This window comes from Lithobates pipiens, unplaced genomic scaffold (assembly GCF_037356315.1).
Source record: "Lithobates pipiens isolate NorthernLeopardFrog02 unplaced genomic scaffold, aLitPip1_a1.2 Scaffold_1, whole genome shotgun sequence".
Taxonomy (NCBI): domain Eukaryota; kingdom Metazoa; phylum Chordata; class Amphibia; order Anura; family Ranidae; genus Lithobates; species Lithobates pipiens.
In genome coordinates, this window is record NW_027507685.1 from 221,876,829 (window position 1) to 221,896,103 (window position 19,275).

The 19,275-nt window shown below is 45.7% G+C and overlaps 1 protein-coding gene across 1 annotated transcript in view; it reads left to right on the forward strand.

The window, feature by feature from the left end:
- The window catches only part of LOC143983497 (complement factor B-like), a 129,107-nt gene that overhangs the window by 44,426 nt on the left and 65,406 nt on the right, over window positions 1-19,275 (forward strand). The window contains exons 4-6 of the mRNA XM_077483258.1: window positions 2,087-2,260; window positions 10,496-10,591; window positions 18,576-18,709. Of these exons, the coding sequence (XP_077339384.1) occupies window positions 2,087-2,260; window positions 10,496-10,591; window positions 18,576-18,709 (404 nt within the window). The remainder of the gene's footprint in view (window positions 1-2,086; window positions 2,261-10,495; window positions 10,592-18,575; window positions 18,710-19,275) is intronic.

Below are 19,275 nucleotides of genomic sequence, written 5' to 3' on the forward strand. Positions count from 1 at the left end.
AACAGAAACTAAAAAGAGATTTTAGTTTTTTCAGTATTTTCAGTCTTTTTTTGTTTAGCAAAAGATAAAAAATACACAGTGATTAAATACCACAACAAGAAAGCTCTACTGTATTTGTATGAAAAAAAAATTATAAAAATTAGACATGTGCATTGACAAAACATTTGTTTGTTTTAATTTCATTAGTATTTTTGCTTTTTTCAGAAATTCGGAAAATCAAAAAAATTCGGAAATTCGGAAATTCTGAAATTTCGTGAATTTTCACATTTAAATTTTTCGGATTTCTGAATTTCGATTTTTTGGATTTCCAAATGTCCGAATTTCGAATTTTCGGATTTCCGAATTTTTGGATTTAGAATTTTCGGATTTCTGAATTTCCCATTTCGACTTTTCGGATTTCCAAATTTAGAATTTTCGGATTTCCAAATTTTTCGCAATTCTGAATTTTCGGACCTCGATTTTCGGAATTCGGGGATACAAAGATTTGAAAGTCCAAAAATTTGAAAATCTGAAAAAAGGAAAGAAAATCAGTTTAATAACAAACTATTAAATTTAGAAAAAATGAAATTAAAAGCGAGAACAAGTGGTACTTTATATGAGCCGTGACCATCCAGTACACAGGACTCCATCCCCGATATTTGATAAAAAAAGGGGGAAGGGGACAATGGGCAACGGGACTTTATATGAAACAAATTACTTAGGGTAAATTAATTCAATCAATATAATATATTAAATTACTAATTTATTGGAAACACATCAAGAGGTAGTACAGTGGGTATATTAATAATAATCAGCTATATGATATACAGAATTAAATAATATAATAAGTATAATTGTCGCATAGTCCAATAAAATTCATGATACGATGATAATAATGAACATGACATAGTAAACAGTAAACCGACAGTACATTCCAAAGTGTGTATATAGTAATAACCAATAAACTGAATTGATGATTGAAATAGATCAAACCCATAATAGAATCATGGCCGCTGGGGCATGGCATCCATTGGTGAAGAGCTCGACACGTTTCGTGGATTGTCTCCACTCATCAGGAGCAGCTGTATATATTATTAATTTAATATATTATATTGATTGAATTAATTTACCCTAAGTAATTTGTTTCATATAAAGTCCCGTTGCCCATTGTCCCCTTCCCCCTTTTTTTATCAAACTATTAAATTTCTCCTACTCGTTATGTTCACTAACAGACAAATTTGAAAGGGAATTCCAATACCTATATTTTAATAGTTATTATTTAGCATTAAACAGAATTTCTTTCTTTTTTTCTGATTTTCAAAATTCATAATTTCAGAATTTCCGAATTTCCGAAAATTCGGAAATCCAAAATTTGGAAACCCGTAATTCGGAAATTAGAAAATTCGTAAATCTGAAAATCGGAAATTCGGAAATCCGAAAATCGGAAATTCGAAAATCTGAAAATTCGCAATTTAGAAATTCGTAATTTCGGAAATTCAAAAATGAGGAAATTCGGAATTAACAAATTTGTCAAAATTCATTAGAAAACGAATTCGGAACTAAACAAATTGCACATGCCTAATAAAAATGTAATAAGGGTACAGTGTTGCATGACCGCACAATTGTCATTCCAAACAACAGCGCTGAAAGCTGAAAATTGGCATGGGCAGGAAGAGGATTAAAGTGCCTGGTAAGCAAGAAACCTTGTAATAGAAAAAATATCATTAATCCCTCCTTTGCGCACATGAGGTTCAATTCACAAAGTTTTAAAACAAAGGTAACAATCTTTATTTTAGCCATGTGACTGTCATTTTCATATCTCATTAGATTGAAATGACAGTCATTGTGTATCCTTATCTTGGATTGTTAGCCTTGTAAATTGAGATAATAATGGCAAGGATCTTGGAACACTTCATTACACAGTCCTACATGCAGCCTTTTTGTATTAGAGCAGTGCATACCCTCCACATCTCAAAGACAAAAAGGTACACCTTATACAGAAACATTTTCTTTTTAAATTGTATTTTTTAATCTTGCACTTAAAAAGAAACAAACTATATGAAAAGTGCTATTTAAACCTCAAAATCTCTTTGTTCTCTTTAAACAGAAGGCTACTGCCCAGACCCAGGAACCCCCATTGGGGCCACTAAAGTAGGTTCATTATATAGGATCGATGACAGAGTGATCTATCAGTGCATGGAGGGACTGAAGATGTTTGGCTCTAAGCAGAGGATATGCCAGGAGAACAAGAAGTGGTCAGGAACAGAACCATCCTGCAGACGTAAGATATCTGATGTACAATGCAAAAATAAAGAAAACGTGGAAAATTGTACTATTCTTGTTTGGTTAATATGTCACTAAAAAACCTTTAAGTGGTTGTAAACCCTTATACATACCCAGTGAAGTGACTGGCCTCAGGTGATACACAGAGCTAAAACAAAGCCTCCTACATAAGTTGTACCTGTTTACTGTGGACAAAATGTCATTCATATATAAATTTAGTTTTTGCCTCAGAACAGTAGGGGTTCTGAGGGCTAATTATGTAGGTTGAACTTTGACATCAGTTTGGCTGGGCTGTATGGAAGTTCTGCTTGGTCATGTGTACAGTGAGGTATGCATGAAAAGCTAGAACCAGGCCTGGTTGGACAGTTTGGGTATCAGCCTTCTTGGAACCAATCAGCGAATGTGCCGGGGAGTCTGGAAAGGGGTACTTAAGGTGTTGAGGTCACGTGTTTTGAGAGAGGAGTCTGTGAGGCCTGTGTAGTCTGGGTTTGGTTTCCAGGACCGGGGTATCCCCGTGAGGGGTTGCAGTCACAGGGTGTTCGACACCCCGCAACATGGTTCTGCTGGTTACCCCCAATAGACCCCCATGGTCTGGGGTAGGGACCCGTCTGTTCCCGAGTCTCGGAACCGGCTGGTCCGAGGCGCAGTAACTGAGGGAGGATTCAAGGTGTCCGGGTGTGCTCTCGGCTTGGAGGGGCACCACAGCTCGTGAAGGTGACTGAAGGAGGACTCTTTGGAGGAGGGCCGACAAGTGGCATCCTGAGAAGTGCCTGGTTACTGAGTTGGGAAGGACATTGATGAATCCACACTTTTTCCAGTACTAATCCGGAGACAGAGAACGTTCCAGGTACTGAGGAAAAAGGTTCCTGTTCACTTTCAAGGTATAACTTGTACATGGATGGAGAATGTGACAAGTCTGAGTTGGCATGCTGATTGCCATGATCTCTGCCTAGAGATCTGTTCAGCCTCAAAGTGCCCAGCTGCGAGTGGCTACTCTCTGGGTGGAATAGGAGACTTTGTTGTATCTGCAGTTCAAGGTGCCTGAGTTCTTCGCCTCTGCCTTCTGTTCCTATATGAGACTGTGTTACTGGATGTTACCCTTGCAGAATAAAACCTTTTAAAAGGACTTTATTGGTGTCAGCGTCCAAGCTGTTGGGTACCAACCCTGGGAACCCCTAGACGTGGAAGAACAAGCCAGGCGGAGGTGACTGGTAAGCCTAATAAGTCAAGGCCGCCCTACACAGGGTTATACAACTGTATCTGTAGTCTTTTTCCACAGCTGTTCAAAGTGCAGCATTTATAAATCTTGTCTGAGCTTTCAGAAAGCAAGGGGTGGGAGCTGAAGTTACACTCTGCAGAGCTCAGTGAGAGCTGATTGGAGGAAAGGGACACACCCTTCTTCGCACAGCACACAAGAACTGAGTGTCAGAAATCATGAAATCCGGCTGAGACAGAAGTACAGTTAAATCACACTTGTTTAATAATAAAAGTAAAAAGAACGAACGTAGTCAAAACATAGCCAAAGTTCGGTAACTGGAACAGATAGTCAGCCAACCCAGAAGTCAGGGATCAATGTAGTGGAACAGCAAGCAGGATCTTGAGTCAGAAGGGATGTCAGCAAGGCACATCTTGAACAGGATTACAGGAGATAGTGTCTGTGATGTTGACTAAGGTGAAGGCAGAGATCCTCTGGACTTAAGTAGGCAGGACTGACGAGCAGGATATCAACAGCTGAGTAACTGTGGAGAGGTAGGAGTTGGCAATTAGCTGACAGCTGAGCGGCCAGCTCAGAAGGAAGGGCTGAGCCCAGCCCTGACACAGAGCTGAAGCTGTCAATCACAGGTTGTATGCATGGAGCACCTTTTTGCTCTTGGTGTGAGGAAAACTTGTCAAGTGACTCATGCAGATGGAGGAAAGAGGCAGCAAAGAAAAATGACAATTGGTCCTCTGGATTAAGACAAGTGCACACCACAGAGGGATATACTTAGTTCATATTTTATGTCCGAGGTTTACAACCACTTCAAAGGCCCGTACACACAATCACTTTTTAACAAACATGCAAATTAGCTGTTTTAAGGCAACCTCCGACCGTGTGTACACTCCATCGGACAAACTTTTTCAGTTTTGATTGGACTTTTTTTGGCTGTGCGAAAGGACAACGTTTTTGACAACAAAAGTCCGATGGAGCAAAGTCCAATCGTGTGTACACAAAACCATCAGACTTTTGTACAAAGTACAAACACTACTGCTCAGAACCAATGCAAAAGATCAGACAATACAGAAGTTGACCAAAGGGTGGCACCGGTATAATTGAATGTCCTCTTTTGAAGTATCGTCAGTATGTTGAAAAGTCACTATTCTCTAGTTACTAAGTCAGTATTTTATGTGCAAGTACATGCAAATACACGCAAATACACATTTACACATGCATGACACACTCCCTTGATTAAAAAAAACTAGAAGACTTTTGGTGTGTACACATGTGTTATATGGCTCATCCTTGCATTTTTACACAGGTTTGTGCCAGGACTATCTGATGTTCTTACATCAGTACCACATGAAACACCTTTAGGTTAAATACACTGAGCTCCTACAGACAGAATTTGTCCACCTAGATAGCAGAGAGCCAAGAAATATGTAATTGTATAAGGGACCTCATCAATGTGGATTGACTACCTTGTTTCAGATATGGAATACAGGAGTATCATCAACAAGAAAATCTTCAGTCCATTGTTTCCAAACCTTAGTCCTCAAGTACCCCCAACAGGCGATGTTTTGGGGAATTTCCCTCTGGATAAAATGGCCTTTATAAATATCAAGCCAATGACTTTGCACCTGTGCAAGCTGAAGAGAGCCCGGAGCAAAATAAATAAAAAAATAAGAGAAGGGCGGGCATGACAGGGTTAACAGGGAGGATGTAGACAAGCTGTATTGGGTAAAGGCAGATCAGGATTGGGGGAGAGGTGGTAGAGGGGAGGAGCAGAGTTGTTTTGCAGAGTGGGTGGTTCCTCCCCAGCTCAGTCTGCCAGGAGGATCAAGCTTGTGAGGAAGCATGGTCGCTGTGGAGGCACTTTTTTCTAAGCTGAGGGCGGAGGCGGCTGGATGGCTGGAAGGTGGGCTGGCAGCAGCGTTGGGGGAGACATCCCCAGCGGCCACACCGGCAGGTCGGGAGACGGCGCGAGTGTGGCGCTTGCGGCCTCCGGCTCGTGCTTTACCAGACCCCCCTCCCCCCTTCCCCTTGGGACAAACAGGCCGCATGGCAGAAATGGCAGGGCTAGTTCAGGCCTGCCCGTGAAGTGCCTGGTGGGGCCTGTGGTGGGGGGGGGGGGGGGTGGCAGCCAGTGCCAGTCGGGCAGGGGGTCTATGGGTGGCAGCGCCAGCAGGTCCACAGCGATTGCTGGGCAAAAAAGGAGGACTGGGACTGGGAGAGGCCCCTGCTCCAGGCCTGGAGTCGGCAGGGGTGGGGCTTAGGCGGGAGGCACCTGGAGACATTGCTGCTGGGCTTTTCACACGTGCAGCATGCAGCTTTAATGGGATGGATGGACAGCAGGATGCAGCGGCCAAGGGACAAGAGGATACAGCAGGCAGAGAACAGCAGGAGGCAGCCGGAAGTGGCCTAGGGCAGCATGTAGAGGGGGTGAGGAGGTCCAGGCAAAGCATTGAGGAAGTCGGCAGGCGGGTCTGGCGTGTTGAGGAGCAGGGAGGACCACGGATCCCTAGCATCCAGCGATGCATCCGCTGAAGGGCGGCCAGCTAGCGAGGCGGAGGTGGTGTACGAATGTTCCGAGGGCGAGTTGTTGCAGTCTGAGGATGATGTGCAGCAAGGACGTCCAGCGGCGGTGGAATCCGGGCCTTCGGTTGGTGGGACCCCATCCAGGCATCGCGGTAAATCTGCAAATGTTGTTTCTTCCATGCCATGTAATGTTGTGGGTAATGTGGGGATTGGTCAGGTGCAAGCGGGGCGGTCAGCTGTGACTGTGCCTCCCCCTCTGGCCGCGTTGGTCTCGGACCGCGCAGTGGCAGAAATGGGCTGCAAGGGTTCTTAGCGGGTTTAAAGGAGCTGGTCCAACGATTTAAACCCGGGTAAAGGCGGGGTTCAGGCTGCAGTGTCAGCATGGGTGGCCCCCAGAAAAGGGGGTTGGGGGACTAGGGGGTTCTGGGGGGGCCGGGGGACAGGCGGCAGCGGTAAAAGCCAGTGACGCCCACGACCGAGTTAGCGGGGGTGGCTGACAAGGAGGCGGTGCAGAAGCCCGCGGGTGAGGCTACCACTGATACAACTAAAAAACAAGACTTGGTGAGGTTGGCGGACGCAGCAAAATGCAAGGTTTATGTGTGCTTCGAGGGGACCCTTGGGGCTCATCTAAAACCGGAGGTCAGGGAGAAGATCTGGAAGGGGAAATATGTAGAGATTTTCGCTCTTCTACCGCTGGAGAAGTTCAATTTGGATAGGGTGAGGCCGGAGGACCACAAAAAGGAGGACGAAGAGAAAAGGAGGTATAGGCTCACCCCTAGGGCTCCTGCAAGTTTGGGGGGTCATGCAAGTACAAGCATGAATGCTCCGACTGTGGCGGAGGACACACTATGTCCCGCTGCTTCAAGCAGGGAAAAGGTAGGACAACGCCGGTGAAGGTGGAAAGGATGCGGCCTTTCCTCGATGGGTACCCAGATAGGGAGACGGCGAAATTGCTGGCCTGGGGATTTTCAGATGGGTTTAGGATTCTGGAGTAGCTGGTTAACGCTCCCCCATTAGCACGCAATCTGCGGTCAGCGTTACAACATGCTGGGGTGGTGTCGGAAAAGCTAAACAAGGAGGTGATGCTGGGACGCATGGGGGGCCCCTTCCTCATGACGCCAATACTGGACTTGGTGGCGTCACCTCTGGGGATGGTAACAAATTTAGGCTCATTCATCTGTCGTTTCCAAAAGGGGCTTCGGTAAACAATGCCATTGACCCAGAGATTTGCCCGGTGTCTTATACATCATTTGATGCTGCAGTATTCTGGGTGAGGAAATATGGGAACAGAGCACTGATGGCAAAGACCGACATAGAATCGGCCTTCCGTTTACTACCGGTACATCCCGACAGCTTTCGTCTGCTGGGCTGTCATTGGCAGGAAGTGTTTTATGTGGATAGGTGCTTGCCCATGGGATGTTCCATATCCTGCGCATTGTTTGAACGGTTCAGTTCATTTCTTGAGTGGGTGGTCAGGGACATCGCGGGACTGAGTTCAATAATACATTATTTGAACGATTTCCCCTGTGTGGTCCCGCCGGCGTCAAATCTGCGCGGTTTTGCTGGCTATGTTGAAACACATTGCTGAGAAGTTTGGAGTTCCCCTAGCCCCGGATAAGACGGAGGGTCCGACGATGGTGTTGAGTTTTTTGGGCATTGTGTTAGACTTGGAGAAGATGGAATGTAGGCTGCCGGAGGAGAAATTGAATGCGCTGCAGGCAGAGATTCAGGGGATCATGGGATTACGCAAGGTGCAACTTAGACCATTGCAATCACTGTTGGGTAAGTTAAACTTTGCGTGCCGCATCTTGCCAATGGGGATGGTATTTTGCCGATGGCTGTCAGCAAGTACCGCGGGGGTCACATCCCCCAAGCACTTTATACGCTTGGTGAGGGCTCATAGAGAGAATCTGGCGACATGGCACACGTTCCTGGCTAACTTGGGTGGTACAGGTGATCAACAAGGTATTGGTGGCAGGTAGGTTACTCAGGTACCTCGTACTACGTTGTATGCATTTGAATGCGTTCATCTATGCTGTGCACCTCCCGGGAGTGGAGAATGTCATCGCTGATGCTTTGTCTCGCTTTCAGTGGGACAGGTTTTGGGAGTTGGCACTGGTGGCGGAACAGCACGGGGTCCCGTGTCCGGAGTGGCTTTGGAGGATTGTCTTGGAAGAGTAGCAGGATGGATCAGAAGGTCGGTGAGCGATACGACGTGGTCAGCATATGGGTGTGGGTCGAATGGGTAGCCCTTGTACAACAAGTCACAGAAGAACGGGAAGAGCAGGACCTCCGTTTACTAGTGTTTACTTTGTTTCAAGTAATGTGGAGGCGGGGGTGTCAGTGTCGGGGTTAGACAAAAAATTGGCTGGGTTGGTGGTTTTTTTTCAAGTGCAAGCGTCTGCCAGACATGACAAAATAATTTTGGGTGAGGCAGGCAATGAAGGGTTGTAGGCGATCTCAACCAAGCAGGGACTCAAGGTGTCCAGTTTCGTTTGAGCTCTTGGGAAGGTTATTGGGGCAATTACCGGTTAAGTGTTCATCAGAGTACAAGGTGACATTGTTTAAAGCAGCGTTTGCATTGGCATTTTTTGGGGCGTTTAGGATTAGCGAATTAGTGAGTCCCTCTAAGAAAGCACACGGTGGGTTAGGAGTGGCTGAAGTGGTGTGTGAAGGGGATAGGATGTCCATAATGGTGCGCAGATCGAAAACAGATAAGCGGGGCAAGGGAAAGATGGTGCAGGTGTTTTCGCTTCCAGGATTGCCCTTGTGCCCTATAGTATTGGTGCGGGATTTCGTATCAGTGCGCCTGGTAGTAGGGGGGTATTGGTGCACCAGGGTGGGTTGTCCCTCTTTCGATTTCAATTTGTTGCCGTTTTCAAAAAGTGTTTGGAGGCTTTGGGTTTGGGGGATCAAAAGTTTTCATCGCACTGGTTTCGCATAGGGGCAGCTACAGAAACTGTTAGGTGGGGGTTAGATGAGACTGCTGTAAAATGGATTGGAATGTGGGAATCTAGGAGATTTAAATTGTATGTTCATCCTCACCTTTTGATTGTATAAGGTGGGAGTTAAAAGGGGTATCTGTGGAAGTTGTATTTGTTTTTTAGGTCAATATTGATGGTTTGGGGATTTTGTCTTCTCCTCCTTTCTTACAGGAAGAACACAGGGCCTGGTCTGGATAGTAGGCCACTCTTAAGTTTGGGGGGCTAGGAGAGGTGATGCTTGCACAGATGGAAGGCAACTTGGGTTCTCAAGGCAGGATGCTTATATAAGATAGTTGGGGGTGCCAGGCATGTTGTGGGGAGGTACATAGATTTGAGCGCTTGGACAGGCCTTCGGATGTGTTAGTACTACATGTGGGAGGCAATGACCTAGGCCGTAAGACTATGTTGGACTTGGTAAAAGACATAGTTTGATTTTTGGAAGCTCCGGCTTGCCTTTCCACACATGATCATAGTGTGGTCGGACATAGGTGGCCAGGACCTCTTGGAGATGGGTGAGGTCGGTAGAAAAAATCAATAGGGCTAGGAGGAAAGTGAACAAGGAAGTCAGCGGTTTTGTGGTCAGGAATGGAGGGTTGGCTATACGGCACCTGGAATTGGAGGTGGACACCTGACGTTACCTGAAGAGAGATGGTGTTCACCTGACCGATGTGGGAACTGACTTGTGGTCCTTGGGTTTGCAAGATGGGATACAGCGAGCTTTGAGGGTTTGACAGGGCACACAAGGGTAAGGTTTTGCCCTTGTGTACTGTGGCATGTTGTTGGTCTGTCCAGACAAAGGATTTACCCCAGATATGGAAGTTTGGGACCTATCGGTGGTATGGTACCCGTGGGTGGTTATACAGCTAACAGTAGTTTAGCTGATGTTTATCAGGTGCACTGCGGTCAGTGTTTTGCCTCTGAGCCAGCATGTCAGCTTGAGGCCTATTCTAGTTTTAGGTTCCGCAGTGCTGTTAATGGATATGATGGTATGATTGGTGGGCTTTCCTGTACAGACCAACGGGAAGAGTTTAATGGAGGAAGTGCCTTACTAAGTTATTCAGTTATGTTAATTTATGTTAATTATTTGATATTTTATAAATAAAGCTAATTGGCTGCTCCGGCCATGTTTACTCCAGACTGGTGTGGTCTCATTTTTCTGGGGTTACGTTAAGAGGGACGTAGCAGTTAAAGGTGGGTTATGGTAGTAATAAGTAAGACACATCTGTTATACAATAGTCAAGGAAATTTTGAAAAACATGACCTGTTAATGGTACTTGAGGACTGAGGTTGACAACCACTGAGATAGCCCAACGGCACCCTTTTGCTAAACAGTATGTAAAAAATCCTCTGCAATAGTAAAAGTATGATTAAACAAGGAGAATTAGAGGATGGTGTGTCAAGAGATATCTTATAAGTGTAGCTATTTACTGTAAATGCACAAGTATCTGCTTGCATCATGTCATAGAATCAGGAGTTATGTCACTAATGAATGTTACTACAAACCCATTATCCACAGAATGGTACACATATGATACTCCACAGGAAGTAGCAAAGGAGTTTGGCTCATCAATTTCAGAAACGATTGAATCGTCAGACCCAGACAGAGTTGACGGTAAGATAAAGATATAATGAATGTTATTGCAGTGTCTTCCTCTACTTGTTAAGTGTTTGGGGATTGGTGAGGAAAGTGGCAGAAACATATGTAAGGTCCAGAAGCTGATTTTAAATAAAAGTAACAAAAAACAAAACGCTTTTTAGCAGGTCCTCCTTCATCAGGGCCTAAATTCAGGAAGAAAAACAAGAGCTGGATTTTATGAATACGGAATGATCCCAAGCAGGGATCAAACAATGCTGCCAAACATCTGCTTCAGATGCCAGATTAACAGCCCTGTTAAACTGGCATATGGAACAGATCCTTCTGATACCTATAGTGTTTTCTGGTTTGTGTTGTCACAGGAACAGGAGGTGAGGGAGAATCTCCCAATGGGCAAACCTTAACTGGTGAATGTACAGTATATCAGCACAAAAACAAAACAGAGGTTTAATTCCCTACTCTTTTTTTTAAAAAACAAATTAAAATTGGCTATACCAGTGGTGACTGGTGCTCAATAATTCAAGGGGGGAACCAACGACAAACCGTCCATCCCCCCCCCCCCCGCGCTTAATTGTACACTTTTGCACAATTAAGCGCCCTTTCCTTTCAGTATAATGCATCCTTAAATAACCCTGATCTCCTTCTCTTTCCCAATAAACAGACAAATTCACCTTTCTGACGTTTTGAGCTCCATCGCTCAAACCCAACTGCCCTCCCCTGAGCAAATTTTATTCATATAACAAATAGAGCCTCATGGTTCCACAATCGACCAATCAAGCACAGGGATTCCCTCAAACAAGAGGGGTTATACAACAGCCAATGAACAATGACTAGGGGAGTCTTATGGGCATGTCTGGGTGGGGGCAGCGTGTACGATCTCCCGCCCCCTGTCTCTATAAGCTATCTTCAGTTACACAAAGGAAGCATGAGATCATGAATGCTGTCCCCGACCACAACGATTCAGACTCCCATTTTTACGGCTTGGCGTCAATCCTTATTCTGCGTTGTTCAGAGAACAAAGTGTACCCATACTATACTACTGTCCAGTGTGGATGGGAGGATTATCTGCAGGTACACGCCATGGCCCCCTCAAATATGTTGATCAGGCACACAGGGGTGACACGAGCGTGCATCCGCTAAACCGTGAGCAGACACATTCCCCCCCAGACGATTGTTCTGTGCATTCGCTGGCGGACATATCCCCACTCTGCAAACACTTCTCTACATCCCCAAGGAGCTTTTCCTTACTAAACTGATCACAACCAGCATCAGTCTGCCCCAGTCAGCTCTTTAGAGTGGGTTGGAGAATTAGCACTGGGAGACACTATGACAATACATAATAAATACATCTTCATAACATTTCCACAACAGCGTAGAGCACCAGCAACACTTCCAACGTCACCCCCCCCCCCCCCTCAGAGATGGACATCAATGCAAGGAACACCAGCAACACGCCCTCTCTCTGCGCAGGAGACAGACGGCCTCCTTACCTTAGGAGGCAGATGGCCTGCCCAGGATGACTCCAATCTCCCCTCCTCCTCCCTCCCCCGTCCGATCCATGGAGTGCTGAATTCTGGATGGCTGAGCCACTGCGCGTGAGCCATCCCTGGAGTCAGTGGCTGGTGGGTCAGTCAGTCGGTCTTTCCGCACGTCTCCTCCCTCCTTCTCCTCCCTCCTCCCTCCTCCTCCTCCTTGGCCAGTAGGATCGCTTCTTCTTTCAGTCAATCAGGAAACAGGTCTCACAAACCACTTCCTGATTGGCTGGGAGGAGAATCAGTGTGACAATAGCAAATATAAATTCACTATTGTAACACAACTGGGTGGGCTCAGGGTGCCGTCCTTTGCGCCCGGGCCCATCCTTTTTTTATTTTTTTAGCCTTTTAGAGCCTATGGCTCTAATCTCGAACTTCAAAAAAAAATTCCCCCATTGCATTCCATGCATTCGGCACCCTGCATGTAGAATTAGGGGGGTGGCCTCTGTCCGCACCTAATGGAGGGGCCGCCACTGGGCTATACATACATTTTAACATTCCCCTTCCTAGTATCCTCTACTTCTCTGCCTCTCCATTCAGTAATTGGGACATGCATAGGAAGCAGAAAACAAGCAAATTATGGCGCAAAGTAGAGTGGGGGAGTTGGGGGAATGGACTTGTTTATTGGGAGAATTTTTTTTTAAAGCAACAACAATGTGTTGGGAGACAGTATTATAAAAACACTAAGATTCAAACTACAGCTGTCCTAAGAGAGGATTGGAAACCTTAGGATCTGTGTATACAAGGAGGAGTGGAATTAGTCTAAAAACAATTGAAGCCATAGATAAAAGGTAGAACTTACATTTGGTGAAATTGTAAAAACATGTTTCCTGGGGGTCTCTACGATCAGTCTGTAGGAGCTACTGGGAAGGTGCTATGGATGGTGGCCGCAAGATGGAGACAGCAGGAAACTTAGATCAGCTGAGAGGATGTACAGAGGGGATGGAGGTCTGGTCGGCAGGCTGTGGTGACTCCGCTGATGGAGACTCTGAGAATGGCAACTGATCAGCCACGTGGCAGTGGTGGCAATTGACTATCTGGGTGCAGTGCAGGGATGGTAGCCTGTCAGCAGGCTGGGATGGTAGAGCTGAGTCCTGTCAAAACCATGGTTTGACAAAGGGGCAGTCCTTGTAGGCCATTAGCTAGAGCTGACAGTTAGTGATGGACGAACTTCCGACGGGACGTTTCGCGAAAGCGAAATGCGAACGGACCCAAACGTTCGCGAAACCGAACGTTCGCCGCGGGCCCCATTGACTTCAATGGGAGGCGAACTTTGCAAACCTTCATGTCGAATTTGCGGCCACGTGGTAATTATTAGGGGGTAAAACGTAGTCCCACCATCTGGACAATGACATAATACATGTATGAGGTGAATTTGGGATCGATAACTACAAGCATTTTTATTTTATTTGGGAAATTGTTCTAACAATTCAGGACTATGGAGCTAATGAAGGCAATGGAGGAGAGGGAAGGTCAGGGACCAGGGTAGGCAAAGAAGAGGGTGCAGGAGATGATCACCAGCAGCGTGACATACCGGAATGACACATGCACCGTGATAGAGGCATCTGACAGCAGCACCGTAATACAGAGCACTGACAGCAGCACCGTGACATACAGCGCTGACAGCAGCACCGTGACATACAGCGCTGACAGCAGCACCGTGACATACAGCGCTGACAGCAGCACCGTGACATACAGCGCTGACAGCAGCACCGTGACATACAGCGCTGACAGCAGCACCGTGACATACAGCGCTGACAGCAGCACCGTGACATACAGCGCTGACAGCAGCACCGTGACATACAGCGCTGACAGCAGCACCGTGACATACAGCGCTGACAGCAGCACCGTGACATACAGCACTGACAGCAGCACCGTAAGCAGCCCCAGGAGGAAGTCAGCACAGCACAGGGATGGTGTGATCCCCTCATAATAAGAACCCCCAGGAGGAAGTCAGCACAGCACAGGGATAGTGTGATCCCTTCATAATAAGAACCCCCAGGAGGAAGTCAGCACAGCACAGGGATATCATAAGCAGCCCCAGTAGAAATATGACACCGCTCAACCTCTTCAAAGAGGAGGGTAGGGGCATATAGTACGGTGTGCTTTTTTGGGTCAAGGAAGTGAGCAGACTGTACGTCAGTCCCTATACCGCTGAAGGACTGCTGCAGTATAGGGCAGCGGTCAGCAGTGGTGCACGTCAACCCTATCTATTGTGGACCGATAGCGGTCCTTACAGAACAGCAGACTGTACCGCACTCAAGCCTATGTACCGTAGCACCCTATACCAAGTTACCAGTCCTTATAAGAACTTTTGTGGACCAAGCAGGTTGTGTATTAGTGTTTAGCAGACTGTACGTCAGTCCCTATACCGCTGAAGGACTGCTGCAGTATAGGGCAGCGGTCAGCAGTGGTGCACGTCAACCCTATCTATTGTGGACCGATAGCGGTCCTTACAGAACAGCAGACTGTACCGCACTCAAGCCTATGTACCGTAGCACCCTATACCAAGTTACCAGTCCTTATAAGAACTTTTGTGGAACAAGCAGGTTGTGTGTTAGTGATTAGCAGACTGTACGTCAGTCCCTATACCGCTGAAGGACTGCTGCAGTATAGGTGAGCGGTCAGCAGTGGTGCACGTCAACCCTATCTATTGTGGACCTATAGCGGTCCTTACAGAACAGCAGACTGTACCGCACTCAAGCCTATGTACCGTAGCACCCTATACCAAGTTACCAGTCCTTATAAGAACTTTTGTGGACCAAGCAGGTTGTGTATTAGTGTTTAGCAGACTGTACGTCAGTCCCTATACCGCTGAAGGACTGCTGCAGTATAGGGCAGCGGTCAGCAGTGGTGCACGTCAACCCTATCTATTGTGGACCGATAGCGGTCCTTACAGAACAGCAGACTGTACCGCACTCAAGCCTATGTACCGTAGCACCCTATACCAAGTTACCAGTCCTTATAAGAACTTTTGTGGACCAAGCAGGTTGTGTATTAGTGTTTAGCAGACTGTACGTCAGTCCCTATACCGCTGAAGGACTGCTGCAGTATAGGGCAGCGGTCAGCAGTGGTGCACGTCAACCCTATCTATTGTGGACCGATAGCGGTCCTTACAGAACAGCAGACTGTACCGCACTCAAGCCTATGTACCGTAGCACCCTATACCAAGTTACCAGTCCTTATAAGAACTTTTGTGGAACAAGCAGGTTGTGTGTTAGTGATTAGCAGACTGTACGTCAGTCCCTATACCGCTGAAGGACTGCTGCAGTATAGGTGAGCGGTCAGCAGTGGTGCACGTCAACCCTATCTATTGTGGACCGATAGCGGTCCTTACAGAACAGCAGACTGTACCGCACTCAAGCCTATGTACCGTAGCACCCTATACCAAGTTACCAGTCCTTATAAGAACTTTTGTGGACCAAGCAGGTTGTGTATTAGTGTTTAGCAGACTGTACGTCAGTCCCTATACCGCTGAAGGACTGCTGCAGTATAGGGCAGCGGTCAGCAGTGGTGCACGTCAACCCTATCTATTGTGGACCGATAGCGGTCCTTACAGAACAGCAGACTGTACCGCACTCAAGCCTATGTACCGTAGCACCCTATACCAAGTTACCAGTCCTTATAAGAACTTTTGTGGAACAAGCAGGTTGTGTGTTAGTGATTAGCAGACTGTACGTCAGTCCCTATACCGCTGAAGGACTGCTGCAGTATAGGTGAGCGGTCAGCAGTGGTGCACGTCAACCCTATCTATTGTGGACCTATAGCGGTCCTTACAGAACAGCAGACTGTACCGCACTCAAGCCTATGTACCGTAGCACCCTATACCAAGTTACCAGTCCTTATAAGAACTTTTGTGGACCAAGCAGGTTGTGTATTAGTGTTTAGCAGACTGTACGTCAGTCCCTATACCGCTGAAGGACTGCTGCAGTATAGGGCAGCGGTCAGCAGTGGTGCACGTCAACCCTATCTATTGTGGACCGATAGCGGTCCTTACAGAACAGCAGACTGTACCGCACTCAAGCCTATGTACCGTAGCACCCTATACCAAGTTACCAGTCCTTATAAGAACTTTTGTGGAACAAGCAGGTTGTGTGTTAGTGATTAGCAGACTGTACGTCAGTCCCTATACCGCTGAAGGACTGCTGCAGTATAGGGCAGCGGTCAGCAGTGGTGCACGTCAACCCTATCTATTGTGGACCGATAGCGGTCCTTACAGAACAGCAGACTGTACCGCACTCAAGCCTATGTACCGTAGCACCCTATACCAAGTTACCAGTCCTTATAAGAACTTTTGTGGAACAAGTGAGTTGTGAATGTTTAGCAGACTGCAGCAGAAGGGCAGCAGTCAAGTATAATATCCTTTCTATATTTGGAAGAAAGAATATTATACATGTACAAGCCTATTACTGTACCACTGATACCAGTCCTGAAAAGAACCTTTGTGGAACTAATAATAACAGCAAGTCTTTAAAATTACCCTCACTGCCTGACAACACTGCTTCCTTCCTGTCCCTATACAAATTGGCAAAAAAAGAGAACGATTAGTGGTTACTGGAACAGCTCTTTTGTGGACCTTGATAGTAACAGCTAATGATGATGATGATGATGATGATGATGAAAGACTAATCTGGCTGTCCCTGTAGCATACACCGTCCTTTCCCTTTCTCTAAACTAACAAAAGACACTCAGGCTGCTGCAAGAATCAGCAGCACAGCAAACCTATCAACACCTAACACCTATACCAGTCCTGAAAAGAACTTTTGTGTACCAAATAGCTAGTGGTTTATCTCTCCCTACTCCACACAGGAACCTGTCCCTATCGTAACAGAAGAAAGAATGTAAAATGGCCACCGGATCGGGTGTATTTATAGGTTAGGGGGAATGTCCAAGTGTCCATGTGCTGTCATGTCTCAATTGGCTGTCCTGTATCACATGATAAACGTGTCACCAAAGGTTAAAGTTCTTGTATACATTAAACACGTAAGTCCGCCGCGGCGAACGACGGAAAAAGGCGTTCGAACGTGCGGACCGCGAATGTCGGAAATTCGCCGCGAAACGACCGCCGGGCGAAACGTTCGTCCATCACTACTGACAGTTATACCACAATATCGGGAATGGCATTTTGCAAAGATGATTTACCTGGAGCACTATGGGAAGATGCCTTGGCTTGAGCACTAGGGCCAGGCGGCACATTGCTGAATAGTCCAGAATATTCCAGGAATTCCTATTGAACCAGTTTGGACCAGTTTGAATACCATATTTTACATATTTAAAGAGACAACACCAATCAACATAATAGTAATTTAAATGAACTCCTACAAATAAATACCAGGGCTGGGTGGCCGCAGTACCAATAAAGTGGGCCCAAATGTGCCCCCTTTGTACATTCCCAAGTAGACAATTGCTAAACTTTAGCATCACATGGGTGCAGGAAGAGAGTCCCTAACCCAGTTAAAGCTCCAACCAAATAGGTTTGAAGCTCACACAGGGCTTCCTATCTATGTGTATACAAGGAGGAGTGGGAAGTGCCACCATGCAAGTGGGAGGATACTTCCTCTGATGTCACATCAGCTCTTTGGAATGCAGAATTCGTTTTTGAGTTCTAGAGCGGCGTTCTTACATGCCCATATGAGGAACATTTTGTAAGTGTGCAATTTGTTTTTAAATGCTTTTTTACAAATAAAATAGAGAATTATGCTATGGATTTTTTACTGATTCTATTTCCCCACACTTGAGTAGTTTTAACCTACCAGCTGGAACCCCAAGAGGGAAGAGAAATGGCTATCTATAAACAACTGGAGGATTGCAAGCTCTTTCAATACAGGTGTTTAATCCACTATAAATTGGTGAGTGAGAGCACTTAAAGCGGAGTTCCACCCATATAAAAGTTAGCAGCTACAAAAAGTGTAGCTGCTGACTTTTATTAATAAAATACAAACCATTTTTCTTTCATTTTGGATAGGGTAGAGAATGGTTAGGAACAGCTAATTCATTTTTGCTTCTTGTGTCCTATCAGAAAGAGTGGCCATCACTTTCCATCTCAGAGATACAGCACTAAGAGGAGATCTCTTCAAAATAAAGGGGTATCCCCTCTTAGATAGCTGTCACCAGAACATGCTTCCCCATTGGAAGATCATTTGTCACCTCGGGGTCCAGTGACAATACAACACATGTGGATTACCCATTACATTCTTTACCAGAGACTGTGATCATCACAGGGGCCAATAATAAAGGCAAATCTCCAGAAAGGGAAAACGGGTAGCAAAAAAAAAACTGAAAAAGTTCTGAAATTAATTACACTTTAATATTTGTTTGAAAGAAAGCTTAGAGGGCATCATCCACCTTTTTATATCTCAAGGTGGTAAACTGTGAATCTGAGTAAGCGGGGTCAACTTTTATTCACCTACCACAGTCAGTGGTCTGTCTTTTTTATCTTCTTTATCATTCCTCCATTACTTTCTTTTCAGTAATCGACGTTCGCAGTGTGAAAATAAAAACAGGTGGCCTCATGAATATCTTCATCATCCTTGATGCCTCAAAAAGTGTTGGGCTTAAAAACTTTAACACTGCAAAGAACATCGCGGAAACTTTTATAGAGAAGGTATAAAACATTGCACTAAAGTAAAGGGACAAGAAATATAAAATGGAAAAGCAAAGAATAATATAAACTCAAAAAATCTCAAATTATGCACTGCAACCTCAGAAAGAAGGTCCAAATATGGGTACCAAACTTTATCCGACTTTAACACTTGTATAAATGTATGTATATATGTATGGATGTATGTACAGTATGTGTGTATATTATATCTATCGATAGATGTATATAATTAATGTATATAACTTCTTAACTTTCCTGGCCCATCCTCCCGTCAGCACATAACGGGTTAACACCTCCTTTGGAGCCCCCCAATGACCACATGTTCCAAGCTAAATATAAAAGACAGCCCCTCCCCCTACTAAGATGTTTTTTTTTTTTGGTCATGCTCCAGGCCACATGTTGATTGCACTTGGCAAGTAATTTGTTTTGTGCATTCCCCCCTGCCGGACCTATCCCTCTATGTTCAGCCTCTCATGGAGTTGGAAGACCCAGAATGCTGAATGTAAATCTTTCTAAAAACTGACATGCCTTGTGCCAAGACTGCGGGCAAAATGATGCTTAAACAGCAT